The sequence below is a fragment of the Melopsittacus undulatus genome, chromosome 6 (genome assembly GCF_012275295.1).
Source record: "Melopsittacus undulatus isolate bMelUnd1 chromosome 6, bMelUnd1.mat.Z, whole genome shotgun sequence".
Taxonomy (NCBI): Eukaryota; Metazoa; Chordata; class Aves; order Psittaciformes; family Psittaculidae; genus Melopsittacus; species Melopsittacus undulatus.
Genome location: NC_047532.1, coordinates 82780059 through 82798533, shown reverse-complemented (window position 1 = coordinate 82798533; position 18475 = coordinate 82780059). Strand labels below are relative to the sequence as shown.

The window sequence follows — 18475 nt, the reverse complement described above, 5'->3', positions numbered from 1 at the left end:
AGCATCTGTGGGGGAAGGACCAAACTATCTTCTGGGTATACTTTTAATTAAACAGCCGGGAGATTTTGCTGCTGAAGATAATAGTAATGTGGTTGAGCTTGAAGTTGAAAATCTGGTGCACTGAGTTGCACAGCTGCAGTTTTTGAAACTCTTGGTAGAACAAGCATATTCCTGGAACAGAATAGACATGTTCTGTCAGCTATCGAGTGTAAGGATCACAAGGGGTAGGGTGTGAAATGCAAATAACAAAACTCACTAAAGCTGGGAATGGGTCTCTAAAAAAACTGTTTCCTTCCCTAATCTCCTGAGAGGGCACAAGGGTCTTCAGAGGAGCATATGTAATTCTGTGACCAGGAAATTGGTAATATTTGCTTTGAGGAATTAGAGAACAGATCTGTTCATTAAAATAGAAGTACTTAAGAGATTAGAGTCCGAGAGATGAGGTGCAGCACTGCTCAGTGTGTTGCCTTGATCTGTTCGTTTGAAGAATGCCAGTCTAGGGCCTGATACGTTTTGGGGGTGTGGAGTATTGTCAGGTCAGATGCACAGGTTAGCCAGCAAAATGAAGGGGTGGTTGCTTTTTTGAAGGCAAGACATACATTAGAGTTTAAAGGGATTGAATGACCTCAGCTGTTGGATGTTTCACAAATGTGGTTGAAACAACTAAATAAAAGAAAGGAAAAAGGACATTGTACTGTGCTGGTGTCCACAAAGTTCTGTAGTGACTTAATGTATCCATCAGGCAGAACTTGGGAGTTTCAGGCTTCTCATGTTTTAATGTCATAGTGTTAGTTGGCTTCATTTGTGCAATATTTTTGTTTGGAGACCCAGTCTTTGCACACCAGCCTCCTGTAAGAAACTGTCCATACTCTGACATCCGGAGGTCATTTGTAGTTGTTTTGGAGTTAAGTGGCCTGTATGTATACATGGACTCTAAATACTATGTTACGTGGAAATATAACATCCAGTATTTCCAAGTATTTACTAAGGTTTCTTTTTAATAGGCTTTCACAATTCTGTGTGACGTGTTGATGATCTTCAGTCATCAGATCATGACAGGAGGACGTGACATGTTGGAGCCACTTGTTTACACTCCTGATTCTTCACTGCAGTCTGAACTACTCAGTTTTATTTTAGATCATGTCTTCATTGATCAGGATGATGATAATAATAGTGCAGGTTTGTACAAAACTTGTGTTTCCTGTATATTATTTGCCTTCTAACTAAAATAGTTTCTTTGCCTGTGCTTTTATTTCTTGTGGTTGTGGTTGGTTTTTTTCCCCCCTTTCTTCTTTTCCCCTCCAGCATTGAGAGGTGTTCATGGGCACAGAGGTAGGTTGTCTTTTAAATGTCAGCAGCCAATTAAAGCATTTTATGTTTTGGGGACATGTAGGATAATTGTGGTAAAGGTTTGGTTCAGTAGGCACAATACATACCTCTCCATATCAGGACAATAAAGTGGCTGCTGTCAGCATTGAGACTTGATTTTTCAGAATCCTGATGGTTAGCCCACATCATGTATCAGTGCTTAAATATGAAGTATTGAAACCTGACAGTTTTCATGTTCTAAACTCTTTCTAGATGGACAGCAGGATGATGAAGCTAGCAAAATTGAAGCATTGCACAAAAGAAGAAATCTACTTGCAGCTTTTTGTAAACTCATTGTATATACTGTGGTGGAAATGAATACAGCTGCAGACATTTTCAAGCAATATATGAAGGTAAATCTGAAGCTTAGTAGTGATGCTTCATAAACCTGTGTGAATACAGTAGCTGTGGATTTCATTATTTCGTATTTTTTTACCTTGCAAAGTAACTGGTTCAGAATGTGATGAATTCAAACCTCTGGAGCTGGTAGTTCATAGACCTTTTAAAAAGCTTTTTCAAAAAGAAGGGGAAAATATGACTTGATATTAGTTTCACAGTTCCACTGTGTTACCAGGGAGGGAGGAAGGAAACCTGGTAATTTTTTTACATTGTTTTAATAGGTATATTTTCTTATCCAGATCAGTGGTATATTAGTTCAGTTACTAGTGCAGCAGGCCTTTCGAGAATCTTCTCACAAAGATCATCTCCATGATCTTTACTGTGAGGGTGATGAGGCATTGGAATGGGTTGCCCAAGGAAGTTGTGAATGCTCCATCCCTGGCAGTGTTCAAAACCTGCTTGGACAAAGCCTTGGGTGACGTGTTCTAGTGCGAGGTGTCCCTGCCCATGGCAGGAGGTTGGAATGTGATGATCCTAAGGTCCTTTCCAACCCTAACTGTTCTATGATTCTGTGTCTAGCCTTATCCAGTAATTTCAGCTTAAACTTTGTAGAAGAGAGAAAATTGTTTTTGAGTAGCCTACCCCTGATTTTTACATCTGTTTTTATCTTATTTGAATATGAAACCCTGTGCTTGGCTCCTGGGATTCACAGCTGCTCAGTTATATGAGTTCTCATTTTGTGAATATAATAAAGCTTTGCTCCTTGGTGATTACCTTAAAAATTAAAAATTTGGGCAGCCTGCTTTTGTCTGAGTGCCCTACGTGTATTTTAAACCTCTGAAGAGGTAACTGGGTCTTTCTTAAACATGAAATACTTACAGAACTGAACAGGCAGCTTTCTTCATTGCAAAAATTATGGCTATGACACTGTTAGTGTTTCCTTTCAGCAAACAGAAAACTCCCCACCAGAGATAGAGGACTTACTAAAAAGATTAGATTCTAATCTTGTACCCTGAAGGGGTGAACACATGTTATTAACAAATGTGTCATGGCCTTGAAGATAAATAGGTCATTCTGCCTCTAAAGTAATGCTAACAAGAAGAGTGTGAACTGGATATTATACTCCTTATTTGAGGGGGGGGTTAAATATTTTGGAGGTGGTTTAGGATATTTTGATAAGTAGCAAATCCTAGATGTTGTTTTCTGAAGAATGCAGTAGTTGTAATGTTTTCAACTAAAATTGGAAGTTAACCTTTTTTATTGTTTTTCCTAGTATTACAATGACTACGGTGATATTATTAAAGAAACAATGAGTAAAACAAGACAGATAGACAAAATCCAGTGTGCTAAAACACTTATTCTTAGCTTGCAGCAGGTAAGAATAATTCACAGCATTTTTTGCATGCAATTCCATCTTGGAGATAATGTCCTGTAGTTTAATAGCTAGTGTGAGGTATTAATGATGAAATGCTTATGGAAGGTAGGGACGAGTAGGTCTAAACTGGAACACATTTTCTGCAGCCGTTGAAAAACTGCCAGAAATCTTCCTATACTTAGAAATACTGTGCTACACAAAGCATATGCAAGAGGCACATGAATAAGAAATGGATGTAACTCCATGATACCTTCTTAACCCTAAATCAGTAGTTGGAGTCACATTCAGAAATGTGTTGGGAAAACGGTAGTTCACTTACTCATGAACAAGGGAAAACACTTCCTGCCTCTGTGGTGGGGTTTGGTTTTTAGTTGTAGTTGTTTTCCTTTTGTTTCATCCCCCCATTTCCCCTCCCATTGTGTTGATTTTTGTTTTTCTTGAAGGGTGGTCGTTGTTTCTTTTCTTTCTTTTGGTTTGATTTTAAGCTATTCTGAGAACTAATGAGAAGTCAGTAATTCAGTATTTCTTAATGTTTGGTAGGGGCTTCACCCATCTTTGAAATTAAAACTTGATTTAATGCTCTCTTCAGTAAAAGAGCTTGTTTGTGTGGAGACCTGATGAATTCAGTCGAGGTTAGAGTCGGATTCATCTGCTCACATGAACCATCTGCATGAATCTTACGTACAGGATCAGAACAATAAAGCCATATCTCTGCATATCACTGTAATCCAACATAGATCTCTGCTGTTGTTGAAAGGAACACATGTTGATAGGAAGAGCATACCCCAGTTTGTCCTCTTCCTCACACCTCATCTTTTTGACTAGAGGTCATAGAGTTACATAGTGGATATAGATCTAGATACTGATCCTGGTTGAGAACTATCCAGAGAAAGTCCTTAAGCCCCATAACTGATTTATCCATGTGGGTATTGCCAATACCATGGCGGATGAGGCCTTCCCTTTTTTAGCAGTGTGATTTTGTAGCTGGTGGAAATGCAACATAACATTGGCAATTAAATGCTCCTACAGTTTTTGCCGACTTTTCACCAGAGTTCAGTCTTTTGTGATGTTGGTTAAATATTATACTGCTTAATCTTTTCCATCTCATGAATAAGCAGCCCCTTAGATTTTAAAGGGCAAAGTGAATGTTGTAAGTACACATGAAACACGGTGGCAGTTACGCAATTCTCATGTGGCAGTAAGAATAGTAACATGAGGGGACCCACGTATTACCAAACAAACATACAGAAGAAACCCTCATGAATTGAAATGTGTAATTGGTTTCAGGAAAACTGCTTTATAAAGAAACTAACCAGAGAAGAAATACTAAAAGTGATAGTGGATAAAGGGAATAATGAAGCTAATGTTCATAGCTCTAGTCTGGTTTTGGTTTATTATGTCTTACATAAGAGAGTGAAGGGCAAGTGTTTTAGAATTAGAAAATACTAGAAAAAAGTTACTGTTGAAGATCATTATAGTCAAATTCAGAGGACATATAGTGTGCATATAGTGTGCAGAGGACAGCATGCATTTCAAGGATTAACTTCGAAGTGTAGACTCTTGAAGAGTATTATTGACTCGGCTTTCCAAAGCCTTGATTTGGTTTTCCTAAACCTCCATGTTTGTCTTTTGGGGTGGTTGAATTAAGAGAAGAATGCTGTAAACCACTTTTTTACTGATACTTAGCTTTGTGTTGATTGCTCCGAAGTTTGTCAGTCTTCTAATGAATAAAAATCTCCCTTTTCCTTTCCTACAGCTTTTCAATGAAATGATTCAAGAAAATGGTTATAATTTTGACAGATCATCACCAACATTCAGTGGGATAAAGGAACTTGCTCGACGTTTTGCTTTAACATTTGGATTGGATCAGCTGAAAACAAGAGAAGCTATTGCTATGTTACACAAGTAATTGTGTGCTTTGTATTATTTCCTTTTTCATAAATGCTTCTTGGCTAACATTAAAATACCTCTTCAGTCTTTCAAAATCATTTTGCTAATGCAGAATGCATCAACACTAGAGATGTAACCTATTGATAAATTAGGGGATGACTGCACTTTTGTGCCTGAATTAAACCCAAATGATAAGTAATACTGGTGTTCTTCAGCCCCATTGTATAAGGCTTTAAATGACAGCAGTGTTGATGCTATCATGAAAAAGTATTTTTTAATCTCTTACCTGTAACAGTAAGAACTGATTCCCCGCTCCATTATTAATGGTGGGTTGTGCTGAACTTAGGCAGAAAACTTGAAATGCAAGGTAGAAACGTCATGACAGGAAGAGTGTGTGCAGATTCAAATAATGAATAGTGTTTACTTTGTTTTCTGTCAGTGTATGGAAACCTCGAATCATTGCTTTCTTGACAGAGAAGAAAGGTGTTCAGTTTTTATAGCTTCCAGTGCTTAGAACTTCTTCTTCAGTTTGTGCTTGATGTGACTTCATTTATAATTTTTTCTTAGGGATGGCATAGAATTTGCTTTTAAGGAGCCTAATCCACAAGGTGAGAGCCACCCACCATTAAATTTGGCATTTCTTGATATTCTGAGTGAGTTCTCCTCCAAACTTCTCAGACAAGACAAAAGAACAGTGTAAGTATTATTCTTCTTAATATTTGTAGTGATAATGGTGGATAAAGAACTGGCTGGATGGCTGCATGCAAAGAGTTGTGGTTAACAGTTCAGTGTATGGCTGGAGACCAGTAACAAGTGGTGTCCCTCAGGGATCAGTGTTGGGACCAGTCTTGTTTAACATCTTTGTCGGTGACATGGACAGTGGGATTGAGTGTGCCCTCAGCAAGTTTGCCGATGACACCAAGCTGTGTGGTTCTGTTGATACGCTGGAGGGAAGGAATGCCATCCAGAGGGACCTTGACACACTTGTGAGGTGGGCTGATGTCAACCTCATGAAGTTTAACCATGCCAAGTGCAAGGTCCTACACCTGGGTCAGAGCAATCCCAGGCACAGCTACAGGTTGGGCAAAAAGGAAATTCAGTGCAGCCCGTGCAGAGAAGGACTTGGGGGTGTTGGTCAATGAGAAAATGAACATGAGCCAGCTTCAGTGTGCGCTCACAGCCCAGAAAGCCATGCATGGCAGGGGGTTTGAACTAGATGATCTTAAGGTCCTTTCCAACCCTAACTATTCTATGATTCTATGACTATTCTATAATCGTAAGAGCTGCATCTGTGTAAACATGGAGTTGTGCGTACTGCATTTACCTGAAGTGGAATCTGGCACATCGAGTTAATTTTACACTAATGCAGTCAAGTATAATCACAAAGGGTAAATTGTATTTATTCTTATTCTCATTTTATGGTGGATGAACAGAAATCATGTTCTGAATTTGCCATTACCAGGCCTTTTTGTTAGCTAGATGAGGAGCTATAGATGTTAATTGCAGTAGTTTCATATCTTGACATGTTAACATCTTGTTACATATATTTTGCATTTTGTAATTATTTTTTCCATTTAAAGGTACGTTTACTTGGAGAAGTTTATGACCTTTCAGATGTCTCTACGAAGAGAAGATGTGTGGCTTCCTCTCATGTCCTACAGAAACTCTTTATTAGCTGGTGGGGATGATGATACTATGTCAGTGATTAGTGGAATTAGTAGTCGAGGTTCTACAGTAAGAAATAAGAAGACAAAGCCAGCAACAGGGAAACGGAAAGTACCTGAAGGTAGAATTTTTCTCATCTTAAAATGTACTAGAGTAGATATCCATATGAACTACATGTTTCAATACTTGCTTGTGGGCTTGAGTGAATTTGTATGCTTTAATGTATTTTTTAAAACAGGGTAACTTCTATGCATTTATGTGTCTTGGTGAGAAAACTGTTCATTTGAAGAGGCTGAATAATGTAACACTGATTCACAAAAGAAAATAAAAGGCACTCTACTGCATTAAGTCATAGAATACAAAAGTATTTTAAATACTCTAGCCAGTGGTTGTAAATCCAGGCCTTTTGAGACACGTGTAAGACTTTGTGGCAAAAAGTAGTCATGTTTAAACTGTCAACTTCAGGTTAGTTTGGAAAACTCTACTGATGTTCTGTGTTGCCTTCCAGCTGAAGAAAGCAGCAGTAGTGACAGTATGTGGCTGAACAGGGAGCAGACAATGCACACACCAGTGATGATGCAGACCCCTCAGCTTACCTCCACTATAATGAGGGAGCCCAAGAGATTGCGAGCTGAAGAAAGTTATATGGGTGTCTATCCTATGCAGCCCGAACACCACCAAGCTCCACTTGATTACAAGTACGTAGATGAGTAGGCCTGCTTTGTGTTAGTCTTCATACACAAAACCAGTTCATGTTTAAAATAGAATAATGGTCTTTTTAAGCACGCAAGTAACGTGGATGTTGGCTCAAAGGCAACAGGAAGAAGCCGCGCGACAACAACAGGAGAGGGCAGCGATGAACTACGTCAAGCTGAGAACCAACTTGCAACATGCTATGTGAGTGAGAGTGGAATGGTCTTTCAGTGGTTTGGGGAGGGGAGGGTTTATTAAGTGCAGTGTTACTCCTGTATCTTTCAAAAGGGATATGTTTTATGGTTCTCTTTGTCTTAAAACTCATAAAAGTGTATGATAATTTAGCAGTATAGATTTGATTTCTTGCTTATTTTTGAACTGAAGTTCCAGAAAAACTAAATAGTAGTGAGATATGTAATAAGGGACCTGGTAATTGAGCTGAATGCTGTGTGTGGCAGGACTGTATAATCAATATACATGACACATCTTTATGTATAACTGCAGAATCATTTTTAGCATAGAACATAAAAAATGAGCCTTATAATAGGTGTTCAATACATGGAGCAGAAAGTTTCTGCTTAGTTTAATTACACTGTTTCTTTCTCCTTTGAATTCTAAGTTGCAAGTTTATAGAGTTCTGCTGATGATGCTTTTTTACTTCTGAAAAAACCTCCCTCCTTTGAAAGGAACTGCTGTCTTCAGCATTCCTGTGACTGATGCAGATTTTGTCTGACTTAAGCTGACACCAGTGTTGAGAGGAATCCTGTAGTACCAGTTTTTGTAGAACTTCCCAAAGCAAACACACAAACCATATGAAGTTCTCCATATTGTGAACATAGATATGGACAGTCTAATGTTTCTTGAATGTCCTTCAGAGGTCATACTTTCTTACTGTAGTGTCATTCACTCCATTATGGTTCATCACGCGTGCATTTTGGTATGCACACTAGTGAAGTTATGTTCCAGAGTTAGTTTAACTGAGGAGGTGAAGACTAGTTTTAGAAGTTCTCAGCATCAATAAAACTGTGTGGCTCTACAGAAAAAGAGTATAAGTTATAACTAAAACTACTGACATACATATATTGAGGAGCTTTACATCTTTCCCCTACTTGTTTTTAATTCTTTTATACCAGTGCTTCATGTAACATAGCTTGTATTCAGTGTAATTCAGAATGACTCCTTACTTTGAAGTTCTTGTGTTGAATGTAGAAGTTACAAGGAGAGAGGCTGAAAAGCTGTGTAGGAATGTCTGAAAATGGATTTATGCATCCACTTTATTGCAAAGACATTCTTCCTTGCCTTGTCTTAAGGCAGGAGCAGTTTTTCTTTAGGTGGCAAATCTTACATTCTTCCCCACTTGAAGGAAAGTACTTGCATAGAAATCTTAACTCAAGTGTGGGTTTGATCTGCATATCTATTCCTGCAGCCTCTTAGAATACCCATGTAGGGATCTACCACAAAGTTCTGTAAGTTGATCTTTGTTAGTTGTACTCTCTTGCTCTCTTAGAATCTTGTAGTTGGTTAAATAGTAGTTACCAGCCTTAATAGTAGTTACACTTTTATTGAATTAGTTTCTTTTATATCTAATGGGATTGTCATTTGTTGGCAGTTCCTCACTGAACATTAGCTTTTCAAACACTTAGATAAGACTTAACTTGATCTAGTGCTAAACAGTATGCTTTATCATTTCATTTCAGTCGACGTGGCACAAGTCTAATGGAAGATGATGAAGAGCCAATTGTGGAAGATGTGATGATGTCATCAGAAGGGCGGATTGAAGATCTCAATGAAGGCATGGATTTTGACACCATGGACATAGACCTAGTAAGAAAACTACTTGTCTTTTTAGGGGATTTTGGATTCTTATTTCTGCTTTTAAAGAGGGTATTTGAATCAAATTTTTTGTTTCGGTGAAACAAAAATGATTCTCATTGGTCTGTGCATTCTTAGGTGGCTGTGCCACTATCTATATACAAGTGCCATCTATCCAAACTGCCATACAAAAAGGAAGAACACTTCCTGTAATAGTAATGTGAGAGGTGAACATTTATCTCCTGTAGATTCTTACCCCTGGGAGGGAGTTCAGCTTCATTTATTACAGTTTAAAAACTGTTGTTTTTTCCTGAAATTACAGTTAATATGTTTGTTTCCTTGCTTTCTAAAGCCGCCATCAAAGAACAGGAGAGAAAGAACGGAACTAAAACCAGATTTCTTTGACCCTGCTTCAATCATGGATGAATCGGTAGGTTAACTTACATAGAGGAAAATAGTGTAAAATCAGCCATAGAGTTACAATACTCACTCACTTCAAGTATTAAATGGAAAGAATGCAATCTTTAGGTTGTCTTCATTAGCTTACTTTGGCAGACTGGTACAGTCAGTGAAATACTTTATGCTGTAATTCAGCTTCAGAAATTCTAAGATAGTCAATGTTCTTTGCAAGTTTGTAGGATTTTTTTTGTTCTTAATACTTTCTATGTAGCTATGTAAAAATCAAAAGCCTTTGAATCTGAGAAGAAAACACATCTGGGATGGAAAAAATCCTTGCAGAAGTTGGTAGCAAAGAGCTTAAAAAAATAAAACTTGTGCATACACTATATTAAAGGCAAGTTTCCTGTTGTGATGAGCTTAGCTGAGTGACTGATGTCGTTACCAATTGTCAGCATTGGATGGTTTTGCAGTGTTTTTATATATATATATATATATTTATTTTTTAAAATTGGCATATTTACTTTCATGCATAAGTAAGATAATGGAGAAAATAGAGATAATACAGATATCTGTTTATAGAGATGAGAGGTATTTTTTCTTTCCATATAAAGTTTTAGGTCCAAAACATCCGAAGTCTGTAGTTTCTGCTTGCAGTTGCCCTTTTTTCCGACTTGATAAATCTGCAGTCTCTATTCTCTTTAAAAAAATCTGCATGAGGGATTCCTTCTGTCTTGAACCACTTGTAATGTATGCAGCCATTTTTGACCTTGTGTAGCTGGTACAAAATTACACTGGAAATAACAAGCTACAGCAAGCCAGCAGAGGACAGTGCAACAAGGCTTCCTGGGAATCTTGGACAGCTTGGTGGAATTTGGAAGACAGTTACGTATTTTTTTACAGCATTGTTGCAGTATGAACCTGTTCTTGTTATGGGAGAAAGAAGTCTTAAATGCTGTTTTAAATGCAAATCCATACATTTTGTACCAGTAGGCCTTTGCGCTAGTAGTAATGAATCAGATTAGGTTGTGCATCTGGCTGTTGTGTGTTCTGTTTCTGAAGTAACACCAAGAGAGTTCATCACCTGTTTTCTGACGTTCTGTTTTAAAATAGTTCTTCCCTTCCCCTTCTTGCTTTTTAATTGATCTGTGAAATACCAGTCATTTTCTAATCTGACTATACCAAAAATCTGGTCTTCCACAGGTACATTACATTGATTTGAGAAACCTTTCAGCTTTTAAAACTAAATCAGAATAGTTCTAATCAGTTTACTGTTGGCTAGGTTTCTATTACTTTCTCATTCACCACCACCCGCCTCTCCTGAGCCCGGATTTGCCAGGCAGTCCTCAGCTGCAGTGTGGGAGCATCACCACATGATGGCAGTCGGCTACAGTCGCATTGCTCTGCAGGCTCTTGAGCCAGGGCTGAGAGCCCAGTGGTGGCCTGGTCCCATATGCCCTTTGCAAGGAGGGAGCAGTGCTGCACTGCAGTGAGCTGCTATGGTCCAGGGGGCATCATCTACCAAACCTCCTTTCGAGGTAGGATGCAGAGAGGGAGGCGATCCTGGAAGCAGGACTGCAGAAAACAGCTGCATCACAGAACACAGCTGCTCTTTAGCATAAACCCCACCAAAATGAGTTTAACTACCTAAATGGGGAAAGCTCTGCTAATAGTTTAGGAGACAACATGAATCCATATTAAATCAGAACTGAATCGATCAGTCAGTGTTTAAAATAAAAACAACTCCATTTTGTAAATGCAGACAGTCTTCTCAGAATAAAGTTAATTTGCTTTATTCAAATAATTCATTTCAGAGGTCAGTAAATCTTGGATTTGTTGCACTTGTTTTTAATAGGCCTAGACATAATAAAGTTGTTTAATTTATTCAGATGCACATGGTTTATGATCAGAATTTCAGTCTGTGTTTTCATTTTTTTGATGTGTCCAGTTATTGCTGGCACCAGAGGCAGTTGTGTCTTAGTCTGCTGTATTATATGGTGCATCTAAAGTGAATTTAATACAAAGAACAGTAAAAATCGGTTTATAAACAGATAAATGTGAACAGCAGGGTTAAGGTTTGGGGAAATAAAGTCTCTCATGGCTCTTCCTGATGTTATAAAGCCCTATAAAAGCTACGACAGTCACAATATCTAGATCTGAGGCTTCCATTGACATAGAAAACTGTATGGCTTGCCTCTGTGTGGGAAGCAGGAACTGATTCTTTGTTTCAGGGAAGGTTTTTCTTCACTTAATCACAGTCTCCTGAAGGACACTGTTTTCATTTTACCTGATTATTGTTTCTTTTTCTCTACTGTGTTCCTGACAGAGTTAATATATTTAATAGGAAACATTAAGCTTACGTCCTGGCTGATTGTTGCAGGCTGACATGTGTTTTTTGTGAACACAGATGCAGCAATAGTCAGCATGTAAGATTGTTTTGTCCCAGATTTAGTTGCTGGAAACTACACACTTTAAGTTAAGACCTATAGAATGCCATTGTGAAAAAAGTCCCAAGATAGGCAAACAAACTAAAAGTTACTTTGCAGTTACCACCCAAAATGATTAAAGCACAGTCTTTATCACATTCCTACTGGATTGAGCTAATTTCAAGTGGGGGGAAAAGTATTTTCTAAAGAACAAGGTGCCCTTTTCATATTACTACATAAAACAGAAGTGTGGTGAATCTGGTTTGGAAGAAAAATAAACTTACAATGCCTTAACGTATCTTGAAGTGTCTTAATCTTAAATCATATACTAACTGCTTTGTTTCTGTTAAATGTGTAGTAGACTACAAATTGACACCATTTCTAACTTTTTTTTTAGGTTCTTGGGGTGTCAATGTTTTAATACCAGAGCAGCAAATAAATCAGTGGTGAAGTCATTTTCTAAGTGGAAGAGGAAGTTTTTCAATACAAAATTGTGGTAGATACAGTGAAATTCTGAACAGATTTTTCTCTAAGGAGAATGACATGCTTTCAAGATCAAGTGCATTGAAGGGGCAGTTTTGTTTGCCTGAAAAAAATAAAGAGAAATGTAAAGGACAAGTAAACAAATTGAGGATAAGCTACACTTTTTTGTTGGGAAAAAAAATCAATATTTTATTTATGTGCTATCAGTTTATTTCTGGCTCATAAGAAGTATTCCCTCTGAGTTTGAATCTTAACAGTCTGAGAGGTGTTTGGTACAGATTTGAGCCCTTCTCTATACATTTGCTGGCTATACTAAATAATCATGAGCTCTGCTGGATTGCTGTTTACATCCATGAACTGAAATACTAGATGGATTGGTTTTCTCACAGTGATAGAACCAGAAGAGTTGTCAGTATTTGAAATTAAATGCAAACTTCAGCCACGGAAGGTTTGTATTAATTAATCATGGAAAAAAATACATAAAGCAGAATCATAACAGCTTTTTAATCTAAACCACCTTTTTATTCCAAAAGCTTCTTGCTAGCCTTCTCAGAAAGGTCCATAAACTATGAACTACCCAAAAGTAACAGATCTCAGCCATGCTTGCCCATTACCAACCCTGAAAGTTTGCTTGTCCTTTAAGAAAAATGTAATGTTGTGAAATTCCTTCCAGTAGTGCCACTGTATTTTGTCTCCAAATAAAAAGAAGCTTATTGTAGTATGTTTGCAGAAAAATTCTAAACAAAAATTATACAGCTTATTAGAGTGTGGGAATAGGGATCTAAATTTTAAATAAAATTATATATATATATAAATTGGTGCTGATTTTATAATTGCGCAGTTTGTTTAGTTTTTTCTTACTTTTAAATTCCAACTTAAAATTATGAGGTTTCAGAAATATATTGAAAGTTTAACAATGTTTAAAAATAGAAGAGCATGAGAATTCATGCTTTAAAAATGATTTTTAAATTTGTATTTTATATTGTTTTATCTATCTGTCTTTGCAAGCAGTCTTCAGGTTAAAGATACTTCTAACAGGTTACAGTACATTTCCTCTGTATGTAAATTAGATTGGATAATAGAAATTCATAAACAACCCATAATATTCTTTGAAAGCTAAGCTTTAAACTTCATTTTGTGTCCATTCACAAATAAATTAAATTTGGTCTAAAACAGAAAGTGGATCTATGCCATTTTGACATCGACTCATTTTGCAAGGCTTAGGCAGCTAGACATCATTTTAAAGGAAATATTAACTTATATTACATATGTATATTTTTTGTCAGTTGTCTCTCGGTTCTTGAGGTATATTATTTTAATCATTCCATGCCTTAATATGCTTGCAATACAAGAATCTCCCCAAATGGGTGAACACAAAAGGCTTCCTGTTTTTAGACTCAGAAATTAAACATTCGGCTGTGGTAGCCAAAAACCATAGATTATCTAAAGGATCATGATAAAATATAATTATTTTACTAAGTCATGGGGTAACAACAAACTCAAAACTAGATCTGCCTAACTCATTTTACATAAATAAATACTCTCATGTCTAAAAGTACTGCCTATATTGTTTTTCACACCACTGCATTTAATAGAACTGCTGAAAGGACTGTATATATGATTTTAAACTTAAGTTGATTTTTCTTACTCTTGAAGGAGTGTTTCTTTGTGAAAGCAGTTCTTACAGCTTTGTTTTCAACCAGCTAAAAATGTTTTATATATTTACCTTAACCTGTTGTCCTCCACATTCTATTGTCCTAATTGTACTGTTTTCTGATTTGTATTTATGTCTTGAGACAGTAACTTTTTGAATAAAAATAAACCTACAGTATGTTGTATGTTTGATCTTTTTAAATCGGGGTTAGGGGAGGACAGTGAAGAAAGGGGTATGAGTAATGCAAATGTTATGTTTATAGAAATCAAAATCTTTTTCCATGTCTTTTAAGTGTTTGTCTCAGAGTTGGGATAATGTATGAAAAACTGCACTGTTTTATATTTGTAATAAATTGTACAAGTTTTTAAAATGTGAATAAAGCACTAATTGGGTAATAATTTAAAGTAGAAAAGTTAATGCAATCATGATTGTTTTAAATATGCTTTAATTTGAGATAAGCTTGTTAAAAGAATTAGTGTAAATACAGAGTGAGCTTTTCAAGAGGTTAGTACCTGCAAATAAAATTTTTAAAGTTTGTATAGAACTTTTACATGCCAAGAAATTGATGCTTAATTATTTTTGTGTTCTGTTTTTTAAAGGTGTATCAATAGCCTTCCTGTTGGTTTCTTTTTAACTTCTATCTGACATGATTCAGAATGCTTTTGATGCAGACATTGGAGATCCTGTACATATAGTCCAATGGAAATGCCACTAAAAGTGTTTGCTTTACCATACACCTGATTAATAGTCTAAGCTTAATTGGCAAGACAGCGAGGAAATGAGGGGGCAACCATAAGTATCTCATCCCTCTTCCCTTTCCTCAACTACTGAGCAGCTCTGGCTGCACATGGAAAACTCCTTCCTGTTACAAGACTTTTTAAAGGAGTCATTTTAAAGTCTTAGAGATAATACTTCTAATCCTTGCTAATGTAACTTTGGCTGATATTATTATTAATTACAAATGTTAAATCCTGTCTCTAAATCCTGCTGTAAGTTCAATAGTATCTTGTGGAAAATGGTTTTAGTAGGTTCTAAGTTTATAACGAGAAATACCTTTACTATACAATGTAAAGTCTGTCCTAGTTACACCGTTTTGGTACAAAAGCCTGTAAATGAAAGAAGTTTGGGTTTTGAAGAGATGTGATAAAAATGTAGAAACCAACAAATGATTCAGAGAAAATGTGTCCTCTAGTTTACCAAAGAGGCCACAGAGAAGATACCGACACAGAGTGAAATTCAAAGGAATAGTCTTCACATATTCTGTAAAAAACAAAGTATTTCTTGATATTAAACAACCAAAGACAATATGTAAGAAGTTAGTGATTGCTGTTGTTTGTTTCTTTGTTTTTCCTTTGGATAGTGTGGTGCTTGTCAGAGCCAGCAAATCCCCATCTTCTCTAATTGAACTAAATAATTGCTGCTTTGGAAGTTACTCGTCTATTTTCCAGATGGTTTACACACACACTTGTTTTGGCATGGGATTTCAGGATACCAATACTGTGAGCTTTAACTTCCTACCCATAAAAAGTCTACTGAGCTTTTTGAGATGCTTTCATTCGTGTTAGTGCTTTGCTGCTTTTCAGCCTATGGCTACCGTTGTTTTGGGAGGGTGAGCGAGTTTAACAGCCTGATGAACATCACAGTCCTATTAATTATATGAAGCATTGGTCAAAATTGTCAGTTTGTGCTTCAGAATTCTTGTGATAAAACACAAATGGGTTCCTTAAAATATCCTCATTCATACTCATCAGCTTAGATTTTCCTAGTTTAGGATACAGATGTGTAGCTTCTGCCATTCCCTCGTTTTTCATAATCCTAAACCATCTCTAGTACTGATATTGGTTACTTTCTGATATTTATTGGCATTCAAAAGGGATCGTAGCTTTGATGGAGGTGAATGATGACACATCCTTCGGAAACAAGGTAATGTAGGACAATGCTGTTCTATACTAATAGTTGAATCCAAAAAGCAACAATTCAGTGTTAGTAGTGCCTCTCATTTTCCTCAGCTGTCTCTCCTGTATCCTCTCTTGTGAGCTTTCTTGAATGTATTCCTTTGATTGAACCTTAATTTTTGTTTTACAGTTGGTTTTTCCTTAAGAGCCAGACTTTGCCTCCCTGTGTACCTGAGTGCCTTCCAGCTAGAGATCCTGTTGCCTTTTCTGTTGTGGTTTTTGTACCTACTGTCAGGTTTATAGATGTAAATCAGAATGGCTGCACAGTGGTTAAGAAGCTATGACCATGCCCGTCCAAAGCATGTTGAAGTCATTGGGTGGCTGTTAACAGAACCCCATGTGAAAGCTTCCCTCTTCTGGAGAATGTGTGCAGCTCTTTGCCATGTTGTGTAATTTCTCCTAAGCTTTTCCAAGCAGTTTCTGGTTGGAAAAGAGGCAAGGCCATCATTGCTATTAACTATATCTGTGGAAGAAGCTGATTACAGCTTGAATTCTGCACTGTAAATCAAAATGCTAAACCCTCTAGGGGTCCTAGAACATCTCATATTAGGAAGGGGATGTGAAGTCGGTAGTTACTTCATGAAAGCACTCGAGTAATACAAGATTTTGTAGAAACTAATTAGTTTGATGAAGACAGCTTCTTTGCGTGTTGAGATAGGTAATGACAGGTCAGATCAATGCTCACAGCAGCAGTTTGTTTCCAGTTTGGCAGGCTGTAAACGTACCTAGAATGCTCTCTTGGATAAGCAGCCAGTGTCATGTTTATTTGTATTCTTTAAGAGTGCCTGTAAGCCCCCCCCCCCCCAATGAATGTTCATTTCTTCCAGATACAAATGTTATGATTCATGTGTCGGGATGGTGTCTCTGTACTCATTGAGCCTTTCTCTATACTGCTCATTCAGTACAATTACTGTAGCTTAAACTTTTCTGTGTACCTTTATCTCAGTTGGCTGCAAGGTCTGTTAATGGACATTGTAGGACAGCAGCTCCTTGGGAATTGCAGTGAGCACTGTGCACAGTTAACGCAGTTAATGGCTGGGTTGGCTCAGAGCTGGGTTCCTGTGATGGGGCTTCATCTCGACCTTCCCATTGAGCTGCTCAGCTCTACTATTCATCTGACAGTGCTTCACCCTCTGTTGGCAGCTCCATGTGAAACCTTTTACTAACCACACATATGGCCATTCCAGGAAGCCACACCATTTGCTGCTGCTTTCTAAACAGCAGTTAAACCACAGTTCTTGAGTGACATGTGTGCAGATCTCTTACTACTTTAACACACTTTTCACAGGGTTATATTCTGTTTTCTTCTTCTTGGACTCTTTCGGAACTCCACCAAAAGCAAAAAACCCAAACCACAGCCACTTGTTTTTCATATCATGCACAAAAGCACTGAAAGATGTGGTGTATCTTATATTTAGCCTGCTCTTCGTGTTTTTCATCTAAAAATACTGAGCTGTCTTTTATACAACTGTTCTTACATACCAACTGACAAAACCTGTCTCATTCTTCCTGCTGCTGGCATATAATCTTTTCAATCTTGAAAAGCAGACTTTTTGGAGGTGCTTTTTTAAACTGAAATCTTCCATTACAGCCAGGAATTGAAGTGTTCTACGAAACCCAGTGTGGATTAGGGAAGTGGCTCTGTCAGTGGAAACACTATCTTGTCATTTCCGTCCTGTTTGAGGTACTCATGGTGTTAATGGTTTAAGGGCATATTGTGGCAATGCTTGTAACTGGAGAAGCCTGCAGGTTTGGACTATCAGTTTTCCTTGTTTAGGAACTATTTCTTTCTTCTTCTTTGTATCAACAGCTTGTACTTGGTGAAGGCAGCTTGGTTGAAGTGCCACAGAGCTGAAAGGAACAGATGTTCTATTTAAAGTTGCTTTCACAACACATTCTTTTCCTCCTTAACCTTGCAACACTTCATCTTCTGTTTCAGAATGGCTTTTAACGTCATCTTTCTAGCTCGTCTGGCTTGGATTTGTAGATCTGACAGACGTGTCCCATAGAAAGAACAGAGGGACTGCCAGGGATGAGGCTTAAGCCATTAGTGTTACCTGCCTTTTCCTGGGCTCTTTGCTGAGTTAAGAAAGGCAAAAGGTTGGTTGGGTGTTGTGGCACGCTGCTGATCTGTCACAGAGTGTGACAGACTCACACATATTATGGATTTAGTTAGGAAGCATCGTCTCTGCTTTCTGTTCCTTCAGTTAATAGTATTAGATTTAGGTCACTTGATCCATTATTAAACTCAAAAGATGTGCCTTTTAGACTTCTCTTAAATCCCTACCCACAAGGAAAGTCAGGTTCCTATTTACTTACATATATTTTTTAAGTTCGATTTGCTGTTCATCTCATTCATTTACCAGCAATTAATGATGTGTGGAGCAGAACCAAACCACACCACTCAGTGATGCATAGA

The 18475-nt window shown here is 37.4% G+C and overlaps 1 protein-coding gene across 3 annotated transcripts in view; it reads left to right on the top strand.

Moving 5' to 3' along the window:
• The window catches only part of STAG2 (STAG2 cohesin complex component), a 77761-nt gene extending 62351 nt beyond the window's left edge, over positions 1-15410 (top strand). Inside the window, exons 23-33 of one of the 3 annotated variants that reach the window (XM_031048179.2) lie at positions 1005-1179; positions 1582-1721; positions 2981-3082; positions 4839-4987; positions 5540-5668; positions 6553-6758; positions 7146-7335; positions 7421-7534; positions 9028-9154; positions 9495-9572; positions 12362-15410. In XM_031048179.2, the coding sequence (XP_030904039.1) occupies positions 1005-1179; positions 1582-1721; positions 2981-3082; positions 4839-4987; positions 5540-5668; positions 6553-6758; positions 7146-7335; positions 7421-7534; positions 9028-9154; positions 9495-9572; positions 12362-12385 (1434 nt within the window). In that variant the 3' untranslated portion in view covers positions 12386-15410. The remainder of the gene's footprint in view (positions 1-1004; positions 1180-1581; positions 1722-2980; positions 3083-4838; positions 4988-5539; positions 5669-6552; positions 6759-7145; positions 7336-7420; positions 7535-9027; positions 9155-9494; positions 9573-12361) is intronic. The other 2 variants (XM_034063478.1, XM_031048180.2) reach the window with 2 other exon arrangements.
• The last annotated feature ends 3065 nt before the right edge of the window (positions 15411-18475 follow it).